The sequence below is a fragment of the Aplidium turbinatum genome, chromosome 2 (assembly GCF_918807975.1).
Source record: "Aplidium turbinatum chromosome 2, kaAplTurb1.1, whole genome shotgun sequence".
Lineage (NCBI taxonomy): Eukaryota > Metazoa > Chordata > Ascidiacea > Aplousobranchia > Polyclinidae > Aplidium > Aplidium turbinatum.
This window is the reverse complement of record NC_137473.1, coordinates 25449823-25470092: the sequence shown is the minus strand read 5'-3', so window position 1 is coordinate 25470092 and position 20270 is coordinate 25449823. Positions and strand designations below refer to the sequence as shown.

Sequence of the window (20270 nt, the reverse complement as noted above, 5' to 3'; positions counted from 1 at the left end):
CGTCTGCACTAATGAAGAAGAACTGAATGTTTTTGATGTTTGTTGTTGCCCATTCAAACATCTGTAATGGTGTCAAAATATGGTTTGCATTGAGGCCTGAAGACTTGCACGTGCTGTAAGATGCTTGACCGTGCCTCCAATTCCGTCACATGGGCTTTTCCCATGCGAAGTGGCAAAAAAGTGCCATTCAGCAAAAATACCAAAGTCATGTTTGTGATAGCACAGGTTGGTGAAGTTCCTATAATTTTTATACAGTATTGTGAAACTGCACCATCGCTAAAATAGATTACTTTACAGATTACAGATTCTTTTACAGATTACAGATTCGGGATAAACTGTTTTAGATGAGGTAACAAGAGTGAGTCACAAAGATGGATCATGCATTCCCTTTTATTTTGTGCTGTAGCCTGTAACATTGGATCTAGTATAACAAATCATAAATATCTTAAAAGCAAAATCAGGTGAATAGAAAATTTTGCCAAGTTGGAAATCTACCTGAAAAAATACTCCTAAATGGACCCATCTACAGGACCCTAAGCATTGTTCACGGGTCCACGTCTTTTAGGCGCTGACAGTTAGGCGCTGGTCTAATAGGCGCGCACACTGTGGCGTCTGGATATTTAGGTGCGGAGCACTGTGGCGCCCGGTCATTTAGGTGCTATTCCTAGTAAAGTCTGTAGATTGTATCAGCTTGGCAGGTAGGGGCGTAGGGCAATGCTTTTCACACAAAATATTATATTGAACAGGAAAATATATTGTTTTGTTAATGCGTGTGCGTTGTTGGTCATGGCTTCAGTGAGTGAAGTTGCTTAAACTGGCAATGCTTTTTCACACAAAATGTTATATTACACAGAAAAAATATATGGGTGAAGCTGCTTGAACCGGAAATGCTTTTCACACAAAATGTTATATTGAACAGAAAAATATGTTATGGCTTCCGTGAGTGAAGCTGATTAAACCGGCAATGATTTTCACACAAAATGTTATATTGAACAGAAAAATATGTTATGGCTTCCGTGAGTGAAGCTGCTTAAACCGGCAATGATTTTCACATAAAATGTTATATTGAACAGAAAAATATTTTGTTTTTTTTAATGCGCGTGTTCAGCATTTATTTGTTGTTAGTCCAGGTTTGCGCCGGCGAAAGCTTTATCAATAAATTATTCAAGTTTCAGAAAATGTATGAGATTGAGTTCACTTTTAGTCAGGTCAAATAATAACTAAACATCAGTAAAAAATGTACCGTAGGCTGTACCCAAGCGGGCGGTAGGCTTGAGTGAAGAGTAACTTAGTTTTCCTTCAAAACCCGGACTAGGTTTAATAACGAGCGAAGTCTCACCATTATGCTTGCAACTTGTAGCCAAGGTGTAGCCTATATGCCCTGTAGAAATGTATTGATGTGAACAGTAGTAGAGCGTCTTACGCGTTCTCGTCAGAGGTGGGCACCCGCTACTTTTAAAGTAGCGCGCTACCCGCTACCGCTACTTGGACCAAAATAGCGCGCGCTACCGCTACCCGCTACCAATTTACAAAAGTAGCGCGCTACCCGCTACCGCTACTCGGACCAAAGTAGCGCGCGCTACCGCTACTTCTACCGCTACTTTTGTCTAAAATGACACTAGGAAACACTGTTCAAGTCCCTAGTGACGAAAAAATGACAGTGTAAACGAATGCTATTAGTCGTTTACAACGAATGCTATCAATCGTTTATACTGTCATTTTAACGTCGTTATAGAAAACACATAAGGGAAATTTATTGTCTTTCAGAAACAGGAGCATTTCAAAGCAATAACACATCTTTCATAAACACGAGCATTTCAAAATGGGTGTCACTAAGTCCTGCCCGCTTTGGCTTGAGCACATCCTTTCCAACAGAGAAAAGTCTCTCCACCGCAGCACTGGAAGGAATGGGGGTGTTGTACTTAATGAAGAGACGTTTCAAATCGGTATTCGAGAAGTTCATGGACTTGCTCCTGTCCGAAAAAAAGGTGTCAACGATTGCTGTTTCCTTCTGCAACGACGTTTCACGGGATAGCGCCAACACACCAAAAAATTCATCTTCGGATTCGTGACTGGTGTTGGTGTCACTCTTCTCGGTTTCAACCTGGCTTGATGTCTCTCGCAACAGTCGAATTAAATCCGTCTTGACTTTTTCTCGCAGTGCGTCAGCATCATCCGTGGAAACGTAGTGCAGAAATTGTAGCCACGACGTCTTGAAGGAGGGATGAAGACATGATGCCATAACGCACTTCATGTCGTTGAAGCACTTACTGAAACGTTTCTTCACTCCTTCAAGGACTTTCACTCGCAATTCCTCACAGGTCACAAGATCACTGATCTCGGTCAACTTCTTCGCGCAAATTATGATGGTTGGAAGCAAGACTACGAGTATTATTATTACGAACAAAAAAACGAGTATTATTTTCACTTTAAATTAAAAAGTAGCGGGTAGCGGGAGTGCGAGTGCGACTGAAAAAAAGTAGCGCCTCTCCCGCTACCGCTACATTGGAAAAAAAATAGCGCCGCTACTGCAGCCGCTACTCCAACTAAAAAGTAGCGCCGCTACCGCTACTTTTACCGAAAAAGTAGCGCCGCTAGTAGCGCGCTACAAAAGTAGCGCGCTACTGCCCACCTCTGGTTCTCGTCACATGGCCAATCCATCCCGAACAGAAGTAATTTATATTTAATCTAAATTACCAGACATTTTTCACACAAATCTGTTGTATTTACGCGGTAAAAACATGTCATGTGATCGACGTAGACGCACAATCTTGACATCAAATGAAAGCATACATCTTCAGCTATCCGAAGATGCAAAGCTTTGCAATAAAATTTAAAACATTCTATGTACAACTAGCAACTTTCCAAAAGGTATTTTTTCTAATTTCTAAAAAAATTAAAAATTGGCAGAAAAGTGTACTTCATTATAATTTTTACTACCCAAGCACAGTGGCGTAGCCAGAAAAAAATTTGGGGGAGGGCCAAATATTTGATGAATTGAAGAGAACGACAAAGTGTTTAATTTAAGACATCTGCAGTGGCGTTTCCTGGTGGGTTAAGAAAAAGAAGCAATAAAGCTGATGGGGGGTTAAAGCGTGCCTTCGGCACGCGTATACTAGGGGGTCCGGGGGCTTGCTCCCCCGGAAAATTTTTGCAAAATTACACTCAAATAATGGATTATAGCGCTTTCTGGAAACACTTTCAGGGAATATTTGTATGAAATTTATAGACAGATAAATAGCTATTAACTTATTAAAGGTAGCTGTTACACACAAACGGGCAAAAATTGCGGCTAAAATTAGAGAACACAAAAAAACTTAGCTACACAAAAACTACAAAAAAAACCAACAGAGTAAGCGATCCTGAAGTTGCTTCCACAGATTAGTAAAAAGAAGCGTAAATCGCGTAAACTTTGCGCGATTTACGATTTGCAAAACTCATTGGTGTCTCTCTGTGTGTCTAAAACAAGTCCTGGAGGGTGTTAATAGCCAGATGTCTTGTAAAACAATATAAATTTATACAAATTATATTATATTTTCAACAAAGGGTTCAACTTCGGAATCCAAACTTTGAAAATTTGGGGGGGCCATGGCCCCTTTCGCCCCCCCTGGCTACGCCTATGCCCAAGCATGATACAATAATATGAAAATATATGTAGTTTAATCGAATGCCAAAACAATATCTGCACATGAGAAAAAATTTACTTCGTTTCTGCTCGCAATACTTCAGGAGGTACAGCAGAATGATTATGGAGAAATTTGGAAAATTTTAAGCAAAAAGTTTACGTAATTTAGCCTACAGTCTTTTTGATCGAGAAATTCCAAAGCAAGGGGTTGCCTAGCCAGTTTTGACTGCCAATTCCAATGAGTAAAAGAAAAAAAATCCACTGTGTCCCCATCTTTAAAAAGTCCTCATCTGATAACTGCACCGCGAAAATATTTTTTTTTAATTAGCCAAAAAAGGACAGGCAAAGACTATGGATCTGCCATCATTTACACTATTTTTTTGCTTGAAATAGGCTACCTTTTAACCTTGGACGTAGAAATACTTCCTTGGTCATCATGGCAAAAATCCCAAGACGTGTGTATACGTCCGTGGTCGCGAAAGATTTAACTAAAAATGAACTCAATAATGTTCGGAAGCTTCAATAATTTATTGATAAAGCTTTCACCAAAGCAAACCTGGACTAACAACAAATAAAACAATAATAAATCAATAAAACAACAATATATTTTTCTGTTCAATGTAACATTTTGTGTGAAAAGCATTGCCGGTTTTAGCAGCTTCACTCACTGAAGCCATGATATAATTTTCTGGCAAGCTGTCAAGCTGATACAATCTACAGACTTTACTAGGAATAGCACCTAAATGACCGGGCGCCACAGTGCTCCGCACCTAAATATCCAGACGCCACAGTGTGCGCGCCTATTAGACCAGCGCCTAACTGTCAGCGCCTAAAAGACTTGCTCCCTTGTTCACTGCTTGGTGAAAGTGGTGTACCAACAACCGCACAATTGGAATACTGATTTGAGCTAAGCATTTTACATAATGCAGAATTATAGTGCAAACTGAAAACATTTTTATTTTTTGAAAACGGATAGATCATTTTCCTACATTTTTATCTCTATATAATGCTTATTCATTGCAGGTGGGTACTTTTTCATGGGTGAGAAGAGGTGAAAGCATCATTTTGAACATAAATTAATGGTCAACAGTGTCAGCATTCCAATGTTTATGATCACTAAGTACCTACTTATTTTCACTGTTTTCATGATAAATCATTGTTGAATTTTCTCTGACCTACCTCAAGGACTTGAGATTATTTGCCAAAAATGACCAAAATGTAACATTTTAAAAACATAAAATTTATAGTGAAGGAGTTTGATACTCAAAGATTTTATTTCATGAAATGAAAGAATAAATGTATGTGTTTGTCTGGTATAAATTTCAGCATGACCATAAAATGCCCACGCGGTCATTTGGGGCTCTAAACATAGGGGTAAAAAAGGGCCATTTCTGCCTGATAGGGTTTTCAGACCCCCATAAGATCTCTGTTAATGGCACCACAACTCCCAAATTTAAGTTGGCAGAAGAAAAGTTTCCAAATATTACAAATAATTAGGTTTTAGAGAAATATTTTGATTGGTTTGGGTGGTAGAAGCATTTGAAAATTGAAAAAATCACTTATACGGGGCAAAAAAACAGGATTTTGATGACCCACCTAACACTTATGCATCAAGAGATGTTGTTTGTTACTATTGAATTGTGTAGTATAGTTTATGATGAACTAGCACAGCAATTTTTAGTCTTCTATTACAATAAAAGTTATGGGGCTCTGAAAATGGCTGAAATTGCTATTCGCTATCCCCCAAGTCAAAAACGAGGGTAGCATCCGAAATTCAAATGGCCGCCATGTGAAAACCGTTTGAGATATTGATCTAAAACTTAGGATTCTTTCGTTTGGTAGCCTAATGTATGGTATGACAACTTTTCAGCAAAATCTGAGAGGTTCCATATACATGGGTGGCTGAGTTGATATGGAATGACCCAAATGCAAAAAATCCCTGGCATTAAATTCCGCATTATCCGAAGAAGTGAAGAATTAATGCCGATGTAGCCACTGTAGAAAAGGTGGAAATCCCGTCTTGGAGTCTTGTACAAATATACAACAACTCAGCAATAATGTCATGTTGAAAAAAATTAAAGATCGTTTTATTTATGTCTTTATTGGGCAATACTTTTGAATGATTTGGGCAATACTTTTGAATAGTGGTAAATCAAGGGCAGAACTAGGATTTTATTTCCTAGACAACAAAAACTGACTATACAATATACCTTCATATTTTCTGATCGATTTTTTTGTCTTGATAATATCATTTTGAATTGCCCGTTGTTGCTTAACCTGGCTTCATTATTTTGCGCCCATTGCGATAATATACAGTACACTGCGATCGCAGATGCGATACAACAGACGACAGGAAGCAAAGAAGTGACACATAGTCGTCGAGTCAGCTGCTGCTCCCCTTATTATGGCTTGCCATTAAGCGGAAATCTGTCTTTGGAAAAGTGTCTTTGCCGAGACACAGCCGCGTGCTCTGGAGCGGTGTCGAACCCACATCTTTCGAACGTCGTACAGACGTTCTCACCACTCGGCTATGCAGCCGACCGACATATATATGTTTTACAATACAGCCTAGACGACTGATGCCAATATCAGATTTCCGCCTTTTCTACATGGGCATTTATTCTTTGCTTCTGCAAACCATTTACTCTGGAGAAATTACTTTCTTATTGTGATATATATTATACGGTACGTGTTTTTTTCAATATTGTCTAGTCCACCTAAAATAATCGTGCCTTCGATACTCTGGTTACTGGTCAGTGGTCTGCAAAAACATTTTTATATATTGATCAGTCCGGCACTGGCAGTGTTGAGAGGTCGAGAACCACTGGTGTAAGCTATTAAACGTATCTTGTTTACAAGTTACTGCTATGACTGATTTCATTTTATTACTAAACTTAAGATCAGTTTTTGTTGCGTAGCATAATTTAATTTACCATTAATTTACTACCGTAGTATATTTATACTAAGTATAAACAATGAAAACTATTACCGGTAATACTACGAAAGGTGGTCAATGCCATGCAACAAGCCTGGTACACGACAACTGGGAGAGACAAAGTGGGCGATACCCACTTGGGTGAGACCAGGTGGGCGACGAGACTAGGGAGCGACAGACCAAGTGGGCGACGAGCCAAGTGGGCGACGGACCAAGTGGGCGACGGACCAAGTGGGCGATGGCCACAGTGGGCGTCGGAAGCGAAAGTTTAGCCGTTCGGAAAAAAAAATATGACTTTTAATTCTTACTTTAAAATACAATGATTGATTTGTGGAAGAGAGGCAATGAGAGTTCTCACACTGAGTTTCACGAAGCATTGGAACGAAGCAACATTTTCATTATTTTTTGTAATCTAGTAATAGCACTTGCTGTTTGATGTTAATTTGCATTGTGACATCATCTTGACACATTATTTTGCAATTTGCGGCGTCAGGGTTTATCGTGAAGCTTAAGAGAAACCTCACAGAAAAGAGACAAACAAATGGCCAAAGAGTGGTTTAAGTCAGTTATGAACGTTCTCTAACCGTTATCAAAGCTTGTCAGTATGAAATATGACTTTTAATTTTTACTTTAAAATACAATGGTTGATTTATATATTTTTTTGGACATTTTGACCGAATTGACTATATTTTTTTCGGACATTTTGCTAAAAAATCGGTCAATGACCGAAAAAAAAAAAACAATTTACAATGTTGTATTGTATGTGAAAGTATATAGGCTACCAATAAAACATTAATGGACAGCATCCACCACAGACTATGTGGGACTTCTCAAGAGGCATAAGTCATAATTTTAACTTGGGCACTTAAAGTCAACTGATATTTTTAATCCGAATGCTCTAGTCTAGACGCTGCTTAGCCGCATCAGCACTTTACAGAACACATTGTGACTGACAGTCATTACTAGGGCCCTTTTGTTTATGACCTAAAAATTGAAAAATATGACTTTATTTTTAGACCATCAAAGTTATGCTAATCTCCGTAGTTAATGATTCGTATGTAAGTTTTTACATGTATTTTAAACAATAACACACTTGAACAACTAACAAAAACTTCTGTTTCACTTGAAAATCACTACAAACATTCAAATGTCTAATGCATGTACCTACCAAACCAGCTACTTAGTAGTTAAGATCTCAGCACTGGCTGACCTAGTGACCTCCCGCAAGTGTTTATAATATTCAGAGACTGGATTGTGTGTTGCAAAATAATGTGTCAAGATGATGTCACAATGCAAATTAACATCAAACAGCAAGCGCTATTACTAGACTACAAAAAATAATGAAAATGTTGCTTCCAATGCTTCGTGAAACTCAGCGTGAGAACTCTCATTGCCTCCCTTCCACAAATCTATCATTGTATTTTAAAGTAAAAATTAAAAGTCATATTTTTTTTCCGAACGGCTAAACTTTCGCTTCCATCGCCCACTTTGGCCATCGCCCACTTGGCTCGTCGCCCACTTGACTCGTCGCCCACTTGGTTCGTCGCCCACTTGTCTCGTCGCCCACTAGTCTCGTCGCCCAAGTGGGTATCGCCCACTTTGTCCCGCCCAGTTGCCCTGTACCGCAACAAGCCAAGCAGAGCGAATTAAATCAAATATAGTTATGACTATCTAAACCCTTGACAGCCTGTTTCACCTAAAAGGAGGATCATCAGAAGGTCAAATAGAATTCTCCTTTTTGGTGAAACAGACTGTCAAGGGTTTAGATCAGGGTTTCCCAAACTGTGGTCCGCGACGACTGCACAGATGGTCCGTGGCGATATGACAAGAAATTAAAAAGTCACACATATACGTTGTACAGTACAAAGATAAAACAAACCCTTAATTGATACAGAGTTGATTTTCTCTGACGTTTACATTACATTTTGAGTTGCTTTCTGCACACTTTAAGAAGTACTTTTCAAAAGAGACAAAATTATGAGAATTTTGACTGGATTTTAAACCCTTTGTTACAAAGACTGATCTGTCAGGACGCGAAGAAGAATTAGCCAAATTATCATCTGATCGAACTTTAATGCTTAGTTTCAATCAAACAGTTATTGCATCTTTCTGGTTGAGTGTTGTGGAGGAATACCCATTGCTATCGCAAAAGGCAACCAAAAATTTTATTGCCTTTTGCCATGATCTACATGTGTGAGACAGCATTTTCAGCTCTTACCAACATGAAGACAAAATACAGGTTCAGACTTTCTGTGGACCCTGACTTACGAGTTTGCCTTTCACAAATAACTCCGAGAATTGATGACTTATGCAATCCCATCCGTCCCATCCATCCCATTGATGTTGGCAGTTTTTTAAATAAACAAAATTTGGTTTTATTCATTTTTACCTTTGTGTTGGGGGTCCGCAAATAAACGGATTCACAAATAGTGGTCCGTGGCCCAAAAAAGTTTGGGAAACCCTGGTTTAGATAGTATAAGTATATATATATCCAGGGCTGCGATTTTTTCTTTCTTGTCGAACGACCAAAAATTCTACGCTTGTTTGTCGAATAGTAATATGACGTCACAAGAGTCAGATTATAAGCGTTTGGCCGCGAGTTACCGCACAAGTTGTGTGGTATCAGAGTCACTTAAGTTTTTAATCGCACGCTGGTTGAGTGATTCCATCTACGACGGAAAAAACATTGCCGTCACCAAATCAACACACCTTATATTTCTGCGACAATTGCCGTATGCTTTAATGTTTAATCAAACGAAATTTTATGCGCTTCTTCATCGCGTGTCACACGGCGGTAGCCCAGAGCATTACGCAAGCTATTTTATGCGCTGACAATGCTCTTGTGAACTGTAAAAAGTTTGCCACCTTATGAATACTGGCTTAATTGTTACGCAAATGTTATTCTTTCATCGAATGCTTATTGTTTACCGGTGTCGTTGCGAATATAAATCATCGTGAAAGAAGATACAGTTAAAAAGTGGAATTTACCTGCTATAGATTATCAAACATAAGGAAAAGTTAGTGTGGTATTTTTCAAAATTTCTTAAATTTGTAAAAAATTTTATGATGGAAACAAATCGGAATTAGAAAAGCTACGGAGTCAAGTTAAAAAAGTAATACAAAATTGGATAAACGGTTCTTCGGTAGAAAAGAAAAATAATGCTTCTGATCATATGGCATTGCGCGTTAATGAACTGGCAGTTTTGCGTCTTCAAGTATTCCAGTGACAATGCGACAGCTTCATCCTCCCATACAGCGTCTTATGATTCCGATTCTGTCAGCTAGTTCTTTATCAAACAGACTCGTGTTTGCCCGCAGTATCTCAATTGTGCCGAAATTATGTTAGTGTAAACGTAAATCGAGGCAATCATCTCGCAGTGAGATATTAATTTGTTACCGGTACCTGGTTGAACAATTAACGTTATTTTATGATAATTCAAAGTCGCTAGATGTCGAATTAATGTAAAACAAAAGTAAATTTCTTCTTGGGCATTGTTACGCAGGCAGCAAAATTCGGTATTTTTGCATTGACTTCACGTCTGTAGACGTTGAATCAATGTAAAAATGATGATTTTTGCTGTCTGGGTACGTAACGTAACCCGCCAGGAAAATTAAATAGATTTGTGCTGACTCGAACGTTGAATCAACCCAAAATTAACTTACTTTTCCCCCTGAGTTATTTAACGTAACAGCGTGCGTATCGCTACTTTTGGTATTATTACATCACTACAAATCAAACAGTGCGGTCGTGACTCGTGATAGACTACTCTAGTATATTTTTCGCTTCTCCTTTTTTCGATTCAACGTCTGCAGACGTTGAATCAATGTAAAAACGACGGGTTTTGCCAGCTGGGTTGTGTGCTTTTGTGAATGCAAATGCAAAACCGCCCATTACGTAATCACAAAAACCCTTTTAGTGGATGGAAGTCAAGTTGCAACCGTGTTTATCTGTCTACTATTCCTTATTCACATTGCAAAACATTTCTGCAAGCTTTGAACAACAAGTACATAAGTCAGACATAAATACAAACTTGCAAACACGTTGGCAATTAAAGTAGCCTACTTCGGTTATTTTATCTATAAAAAGAAACCCGTTATGTCGAATAGCACAAAACGTGTGTGGCGAAATGTTTGATGCCAGGCGTTGGAACTTCGATCAAAGCATTCTCCCGCAGTGTTCAAAATGGCGGCGCTGACGCCTCGGGAGTTTCTCGTGTGAAGCGTCACTTTTAGACCTTGCTTTGAAGTACCTGGCGCAAGAAAGTTTACGTAAGTCAGCACTCTTATGATTGCATCACGTGATGCCCCCCTCCCGATTGTTCCTCGACCTGACGACGGTTAGTCCTCTCTCAGTTTTTTTTTTCTTTTTATTTTCCGTTTTTTTTTCGTTTTTTTTTTTGTAAGGCACGGCGTTTGTCGAATAGTGATGGCGCGTGTCGAGTGACCTCGTCACCGAAAAAGGCACAAATCGCAGCCCTGTATATATCATACTTGTTTGAGTAAATTGTCAAAATATAACTATGGAGATACAGTTTTTAGAAATGCTAATTTGAACAGCTGCTATATTCTTCTCCATGCATGCATTCGGAGTATTCTATTATTTTTTCAGAAATAATTGGCAGTGATGGTACACCCTATGCAGGAGGTATTTTCAATCTAAATATCGTCATCTCAGATCGCTACCCTTTTGAACCACCAAAGCTTACCTTTATCACACCAATTTATCACCCAAACATTGACACAGGTGGAAGAATATGCTTAGATACACTGAAGATGCCACCACAGGTTTGTGTTGTTTACTGTTTTGACACAAAAATCAAACTAAATATAGCAATATACAGTAGTACGCCAGTACGGTATTGTCTTTTACCGGAATGGCCGTTTCGGTGAGTCCGATTTGGTGAGTCCGATCCCTATTCAGTGATTAGTTTTCAAGGGCAAGTTTTTGTTGTTTTCAAGTTCAGTTCCTTTGTTTTAAACTGCTTTGTTGCTACTAATCCAGTAACACTCTACTTATCCAGGGAGCATGGAAGCCATCTTTGAATCTTATCTCTGTATTGACAACAGTCCAGCAGTTAATGTCTGAACCAAACCCTGATGACCCACTAATGGCTGATATTGTAAGTTTTCATTACAACATAATAACGTTTGCAAGAAGTTGTGAATCACAAATAGAAATTTTTGATTTTGAAGAACCACTTTGCACTTATAGTGTGATCTGTTTTTTCTCTGGAAGCTTTGGTTAGTGTCGTTTGCTTTAGCTCAGTGGATCTCAAACTTTTTCAAAAAATTTGTGTAAAGCTTCTCTTGCGATCTTTTCAATGTGTCATGGTCTACCATAAACTAACCATACCATAAACTGGCAAATTCGCGCAAAAACGATTAATTTTTGTTACATGCAATTGGAAATTCACACAACAATGAGATGGGTGTACCACTGCACCTGCTTAGTGATTACCAGTCCTTAGTTTAAAAATTTAGTAGTTTAAAAACCATTGAACTAGTTCATTATGGCATTCGAGGTGTTGCGAATGATATACTTTTTTCCTATTTGAAATACCGGAAACAATTTATATAGACCCTTCAATTCCCTTTAAATTCAATTTCTTTAATAATGGGCTGTACACACTGGCGCCGACTTACGGGGTTACGGGTGGCTATGCCACCCCGTAATCGCTGTGGCGGGGTGGCAGCCACCCCGTTTAGGTTACATTACTTACTGCAAATAAATGTCATTCGAACGGGCGTCGGACGTTTAAATCTTTTTTTGATCATTGGTTTTCGCTTCAAGTCAACGTAAAGCAAGAGGTGAACCAATACAGTATTGCGAAGAAAATGATTGTTTTTGTCACAAGCATGATACTCGCGTAACATCAAGCAAGCTACGTGAAGATTACGCAACACGTGGCTACGAGTTTTTTCCTTGTTGTTGTTGCGATCGTTTTATTTGTTACTTGTCATAAGTCATTGTTACATTTGTTAGGTTTACAATGTGATTTATTGATCAATAAAATACGACCTTTCCCTTGCCTCCCTCAAAAATCTTTTTTGAAAATTTCTAAACTGCTTATAATATCGCTATAAATTAAGCCAGCTATAAAATACTTGGAAATAAAATTATCTCGATGATTGATAGCTCCACCCCCTAAATGAATATCTATTTTTAAATTTCATTAAAAAAATGCAATTTTCGAAACTTTTTGAATTTTATTTAAAAAGTACACTTGGTAAAGTAGCAGTTTTAACGTTCTGCAAATTTACACGTTTACATGATTCTATTCAAGGAAAGCTACACCCCCTGCCAATTCCCAATAATAAAAGCAACCTTTTTCAATTACTCAACATTTTGCAATTTGAATTATTTTCCGATTTCAATTGGAGTGTACTGTCATCTAATTCATGCTTTAATTTCTACTTTGTTATCTACTTCATGCAGTAATATTGCGTCACCGTGTCAATGCGTGACAAACTGTGAGGCGGGAATTTATTGGTCTGACACAGGAGTTGCTTGTTACATCATAGAAAAAATTACGAAAAGTCGTCCAGTAAAAGTTTTCGCCGACATTCCAGTTTTATTCAGCTTAAAGATGCCACCGAAAAAGCGTTCAAAATTGCAGCCTTCCATTGAGTCATTTTTGTTGCGTCTACCGTCTAGTCAGGATTTCAGCCAGCATGAAAGTGACCAAATGCCTGAACGAAACGAAAGTGTGCCACTGCCAAAAGGCGTTAGCATTATCAGGGAGATGGAAGAACCGAGCACGAGCAGAATAATCGCTGTTCAAGGGAGGAGCTATCAAAAATCGTGGGAGAGCGAATTCCTGTGGCTAGAATACGATAGATGCAAAGATAGAGCATTCTGTCCGATTTGCAACTATGTCGCAACTGCTTGATCTATTTGCAAGCAATGAAACAATTTCAAACGTGGTCTGCATTGTGAAAATATACTTATCGTTGCCTTCCACCACCTGCGAGGCGATCGTTTAGTGCACTCAGGCGCATAAAAACCTACTTGCGATCTATCATGACGCAACAGCAATTGAACCACGTCCTAATTTTAAATGTTCATTAAGCTGAAGCTTCACGGTTACAACTTGACCAGTTGATTAACAGTTGGATTGACAGAGCTGCTGTTCGCAAAAATACTTTTGCCAAATGTTAAGTGTCAGAGCAGCAACGTAACAATAAAATTCACGACATACCTCCTGTGCTTTGTTTTAAAGTTGCTTTGTAAATTATCGAGCTACAAATCAGGTGTGAAAAGACAATTGCATCTACGAAACACGCTTAGTAAAAATCAAACAAAAACATGCAGTTTGAAAGTTTTTAGATTGCCATATTGTGCTATCCGCCACCCCGTGCAAAAATAAAAGTCGGCGCCTATGGCTGTACATAAAAAACCTTATATCTAATATACTGAGTGTCTATTTGGAGGGTCGTCATACAAATCACACATTGGAAAGCTTGGCGTTTGGCACAATAAGACAGTCAGTGCAGATGGACTGACCAGTGACCATATCACATTTTTTATGAACAACTTGACATCTTAAAGTTAAAAGATGTATATAATTTTGAAAATTTGTCAAATTTATGTACAAGTATTATGGTAATAATTCATTACCCGGCAGTTTTCAAAATTATTTTAAAAAATCGAACCAAATTTATAACCTGACTCGGGATAGTTAAAAACGTTTCTTTTTGTAGTTCTCGTTTTTTTTTTTTTATCTGTTTTACTTCTTTTTTTATACTCTTTTATACAAGCGGTATGCAACAAACTAACAATGTAGCTGGATGTAAAACTATGTATATATATGTAACGCAATTGTGAGAGAGCAGCCACATGCTCTATGGAATTCCAATCCTAAGGGTTGTGAAAAGCGCAGGAATGAGCTATAAACCTTCAAGGATTACACAGATTCCACAATCAATCATGAGTGGCGTCAGAAAATGACCTATGCAGAGCGAGCAGGAGCTACACAGTACCTTGTCAAATTCAAGTGCTTTCAAGTTAAACGTAACAGACTTGAATTTGCCAATTTTGGTGTGATACGCTGTACTTTTTTGATTATTTTCTACCCATTCTTTTAGATCATTGGTGAAGTTAAAAGAAGAGTTAGCTAGATTTACAAAAAAAAATATATAAATCAAATATAGTTCTTACTATCTGAATCCTTAACAGCCTGTTTCACCTGTAGGTGTGGTCCGTGTAGACACGGATCATCAGAAGTTCTGAAAAACATGCAAAAGCAATAAATCGGTAATTCCTGAAGAGATATTAAATATTATAACTGTAATTTAATCTGCAAAAAAAAACCTTTAAACCTGCAATTCCTGAAAAGATATTAAATATTAAAACCATAATCTAATCTGCAAAAAAAACTCAGAATTACCAAGGGCTACCTCCATCCGTTACCACAAAGCCTCAATTAGAATGTTCAGATTGAAATCAAGCAAATTGATGCGAACACCTGTGACATCACAATGAAGGATGGACGACAAAAGGATGGACGACAAATGGCTCCTCGTGCCCCATCCTGTGAGTACCATCTGCTTTCAACCAGATGAGAAACGAAATTTGTCAACAAAGAGCCTCCACCCGGACGGCACAGCTGCAAGGGGCAATTGATAGCAAGTTCAGACGCCCCACCATTCTGCAGCTCAACATAGAAGGCTACACAACAAGCAAGACCAAAGTTGTGGAGCAGCTTGCCCATACCAACCGGGCACTCGTCATCCTCCTCCAGGAGACCCACTGCACTTCTGCAGATAGGCTAGCCATTCCCAACTACACGCTAGCCGGGTCTACCTTAAGCAGGAAGCACGGCATTGCCACGTTTGTGCATGAGAGCCTGAAGTGGACGTTTGTCGACCAATCTCCAACTGATGCCGAGATTGAGTGGGTGTGCATATGTATCTCAGACTACAACATCAGTTCAGTTCAGTTGTTTTTATTTCTGACCATCATATCAAAACAATACACGTCAACATAGCAAAGGTCGAGAAAAGGGTAGAAGCGACAAAACGCGAACGTTAAAACGTGCTTGAGACCGAAGTAAGTTATTGATTTGAAAGAAATTTGGCACGGTCGCAACACCTTCAGAAAAATTTAAGATATAAAGGGGAAATAAAAAAAAGAAAATGTTACAAAAAAAAACAAACAAATAAACAACATATATTTAGGCTATAGCTTAATTAGCCCACATAGCTTTAGCTGATATATTTAAGATTTGTATGGACAGTTGCTATGAAGATCGGCCATGGTGCGTTATCAAGAGTGCTGATGGTCGTAAGGGGAACACGTCTTGATGCGTTTAGCTCATAGCAAAGAAGAGCAAGGCAGGCAAAGAAAACCCCACAAAGAAATCCTACCACGGGCAAAGCCATTTCAAGCGCAACGCACCATAGGCCTTGCACGACTCACAAAATAGATAGGCTATAACTTGACGACACTGAAAACAATGACGAAAACAAATAAAACAAACTAGCAAAAACAACATTATCATCTTTCGGAAATTCAATTATACCCAGGGAAGTTATGTCTTGAAGATATCAAGCGTGCTTTGATAAAAGTTGCGTTGATAAAGCGATAATTTTAAACCCCAGTCAGCTAAACTCGTCACTTCCACACTGATCCAACGTTAGAAAACGTTGAATTAATGCAAAAACGGCAGGCATCGCTAGCTGGGATTCCTGGGAAGTAGTAGTGGCATGTCACAGAAATATGATAAATTTGGGTTACCGTGTATATGTTTTACACGTTAAACCATAACAAAAGTGATAAAGAAATCCAATTTGGCATGTTAGAAAAATAGATAAATAATCAGACAATAGCATGACGATCCAGTCCAAGATATTGATATAAAAAAAAACAACTGGTTGGAGCACATGGCCACCGCTTCACCGAAAGATGGCGATTGGTCGAAGAGGATGGAGAAACTTCTGAAGACTCTGTAGAACTTCTGTGGACAAAAAACACAAGAACCAGAAGGCCAGTAGGAGTACTTACAACCTTACTATTTTGCTAATGAATCTACACACATTGGCCTATCATTTCTGGGCAAAAAAAATAATATTAGTATGTTTGGTGCATGATGTAATACTTAGATGGGATTATTTCAAGGAAGATTTAGCTTGTTCATTTTTAATTTAAAGCCTTTTACAGTTTTGCATTCATTTCTTGTAGTAGGGGGAAGCTTGTTCCAAACTGTTGGCCCCATGTACCGTATTGATTGTTTGCAAGTGTTAATTCTACAATATATCGGAATATAAGGAGAATTACTTCTTGTTGTTAGGCTACTTGATTGTTTACACATAATTATATCATTGAATGTTGTGGGAAGTAGCCTTTTTGAATATTTAAACATGAAAGTTGCAATCTCTGTAGTTTTCATGTGGTTAATTGATTTTAAATTATTGAGTTCCATTACACCTTTTACGCTTTCTCTGCGGTCAATGTTAAATACAGTACGAAGAAAGTTATTGCATGTACGTTGTAGCTTTTGCAATGTAGTTTTGTTTTCATGACACCATGTTGAGATACAATATAATATCTGACTCTCAACTAGAGAATGGTAAATGGAGAGAAGTGCTTGTTTGTTTAGGAAAGGCTTAATTTTTTTTGTCACGCAGAGTGACAGTTGCTATGAAGACATCGTCAACATCTACAAGCCCCCACCCTCGCGAATGTTGCCATCATCCCTTCCAACGTTCCCCTCCCCCAGTCTCTACGCTGGCGACTTCAACTGCCAGCACATCGACTGGGGCTACAACAACACAAGCAGCGACGGAGAATTGCTGGCTGACTGGGCCTCTACAAACCATCTTGCCCTCCTATTCAATCCAAAGGAACCAGCCAGTTTTCACTCCGGCCGCTGGGGAACAGGGACAAACCCTGACTTGGCCTTCGCGAGTGTCGACAGCTCTCTTCCAGACAGACGTGTGCTTGAGAAGTTCCCGCGGTCCCAACACCGGCCGTCCCTCATCACCGCCCCAAAACTTGTGGCTCCTGTCCCGAGTTCACCGGTGAAGCGATGGAACTTCAAAAAAGCCGATTGGAATCAATACAGCCTCCTGACCAATGAGTCTGCTGCAAAGTTACCACCGACTGAAACATGCAACGCAGACGAGGCATACCAGGACTTCTGCAATGCCATAATAACTGCGGCAAAGGCCACAATACCACGTGGCCATCGAACCAGCTATAAACCATGCTGGGACTCTGAGTGTGAAACTCTCTACTGCTCATACCTAGCCGCCACAAGTGGTGCTGCTTCAAACACCGCCGCCACCAGACTACTTGAGCGGCTGGACACAAAGAAGCTTGAGCGGTGGAACGAAGCTGTCCAAACCATCGACTTCTCACACTCAAGCCGCAAAGCATGGAGCATCATCAACAACCTCACTGGGCGCTCAGCAAACTCCCCTCGTCAGTGCCCCGTTTCTGCTAATGCCATCGCTTCCCAGCTAGTGCAGAACGGGGTGTACAAGACAAAGGACCGCAAGGCATCCCGCCTTGTTGCCAAGGAAGTGTCTGCCCTATGGCGAGTGGAAACACCACCAGAAGAAACAATCTCTGGAGACTTCACTCCAGAGGAATTCGCCACCGCCCTCCGCCTAGTGAAACCACACAAGTCTCCAGGGCCCGATAAGATCTGCCCTGAGCTTGTGCTCCATGCTGGCCATGCCCTAAAGTCCTGGTTACGTAGATTCCTCTCTTCCTGCCTGCACCACCTCACAATCCCAAAAATCTGGAGAAGAGCTTTAGTAGTTGCGATCCCTAAGCCTCACAAGCCACCAGAGGACCCAAGGAGTTATCGTCCGATATCCCTCCTCTGTGTTCCTTTCAAGATCCTCGAAAGACTGATCTATGCCCGCGTCAACCCAATCATCGACCCGCTCCTTCCAAAAGAGCAAGCTGGGTTTTGGCGCGGAAAATCCACTGTAGATCAGGTCACACTGTTGACCCAAGACATCGAGGACTGCTTTGAGGCAAAAAAGAAGGCCGGCGCTGTCTTTCTAGATCTCACAGCTGCCTACGATACCGTATGGCATCGCGGCCTTACTTACAAGCTGCTTCGCCTGCTTCCTGACCGACATATGGTCCATATGATTATGGAACTTGTCAGGAATCGAAGCTTCACCCTCACCACCGGCAACCCACGGCGAAGCAGACTGAGACGCTTGAAAAACGGCGTCCCACAGGGATCGGTCCTGGCTCCACTTCTTTTTAACATCTACACCCACGACCTGCCAACCACGGTCTCCGCAAAATACGCTTATGCGGACGATCTGGCAATTCTCCACTCCACAAAGTCGTGGGAAAATCTAGAAGACACCTTGAGCCAGGACATGCAAACCATCTCAGCTTATCTCCAGAACTGGCGACTGAAACTCATTATTATTATTATTGTAACTGTCTCCGCCGCCAGTGTGGCCAAATCGTTTGGCATCCGCTGGCTTCGATCAGTCTTTCAACAAGGTTGATAGGATCTCCATTCTGTTTTGTACTGGCAATTCTCCACAAGACGATAACCTTCTCGCGGTTCACCCTGTCAGTACTGATTTTTCAGGAAGCTAATCATCGTCTAGGCTTGCGGGCTGACAGCCGCATAAACACCGAGTGGGTGGTAAAAGGATAAACCCTCGGCCCAACCTCGGAAAGATGTCTAACTTTCAACAAGCACCTTCAAGGCCCAACACTATACCATGGGAAATCACCATCGGCACATGGAATGTACGAGGCCTTAATGCTGAAACCAAAAAGCAAACTCTGGGCAAAGACTGAAACTCAGCGAAACCAAAACTGTGGCGGCAGCTTTCCACCTACACAATCGGGAAGCTGATCGTGAGCTACATGTCCACAACAACGGAAAACCTCTGTCCTTCTGTCCCGAGCCAAGGTACCTTGGGGTGACACTAGACAGATCGCTCACATACCGCCACCATTTGGTGTCACTGCGCAAGAAACTGACATCTCGCGCTGCATTACTGAAGCGCCTGGCAGGCTCTAGCTGGGGGGCGAGGGCTGACACTTTGCGAATAGCAGCCTTAGCCCTTGTCTACTCTTCAGCAGAGTACTGTGCACCTGTCTGGTGCCGCAGTGCTCACCGCCACAACATCGACACTGCCATAAACAGCGCCCTGCGCACAGTGACCGGATGCCTGCATCCCACACCATTGGACAATCTCCCCATTCTCGCTGGCATCCAACCTGCTGAGCTTCGTCGCGAAGAAGCCACTCTGTCCCTCGGTCGACGGGCACTGGAGCCTAATCATCTTCTCCACCACAAGATCTCTGCCTTCCCAAACGGGCACCCCCGCCGACTGAAATCAAGACACCCATTCGTGCCAGCCGCTCGGCTTCTGATCAACGAAGCTGATGAACAAGACATCTCTGCGGCTACTTGGGCGGACCATAAATGGAATTCTGAATGGAGGTCAAGCACCACCAGACTCCATTCATTCATCCCCGACGCCGACACACGCCCAATCGGCCTGACACTACAGAGACAGGCGTGGGTGCGCCTCAACCGTCTCCGTACGGGCGTCGGCCTTTTCCGCTCAACCATGCACCAATGGGGAATGGCTTCTTCCTCCTCCTGTGAATGTGGTGCCGAGGAACAGACCGCAGACCACATCATCAATGACTGTACCATCTTCAAGCCACCTAACGGAGTGGAAGGTCTGCGCGTCATGGATGATGAAACTAAAGAC

At 40.6% G+C, this 20270-nt stretch overlaps 1 protein-coding gene across 3 annotated transcripts in view; it reads left to right on the top strand.

Moving 5' to 3' along the window:
- The window catches only part of LOC145787485 (ubiquitin-conjugating enzyme E2 T-like), a 43206-nt gene that overhangs the window by 5235 nt on the left and 17701 nt on the right, over window positions 1-20270 (top strand). For all 3 annotated transcript variants that reach the window (XM_082599253.1, XM_082599247.1, XM_082599239.1), the window contains exons 2-3: window positions 11170-11345; window positions 11582-11680. In XM_082599253.1, coding sequence (XP_082455379.1) covers window positions 11170-11345; window positions 11582-11680 — 275 coding nt within the window. The remainder of the gene's footprint in view (window positions 1-11169; window positions 11346-11581; window positions 11681-20270) is intronic.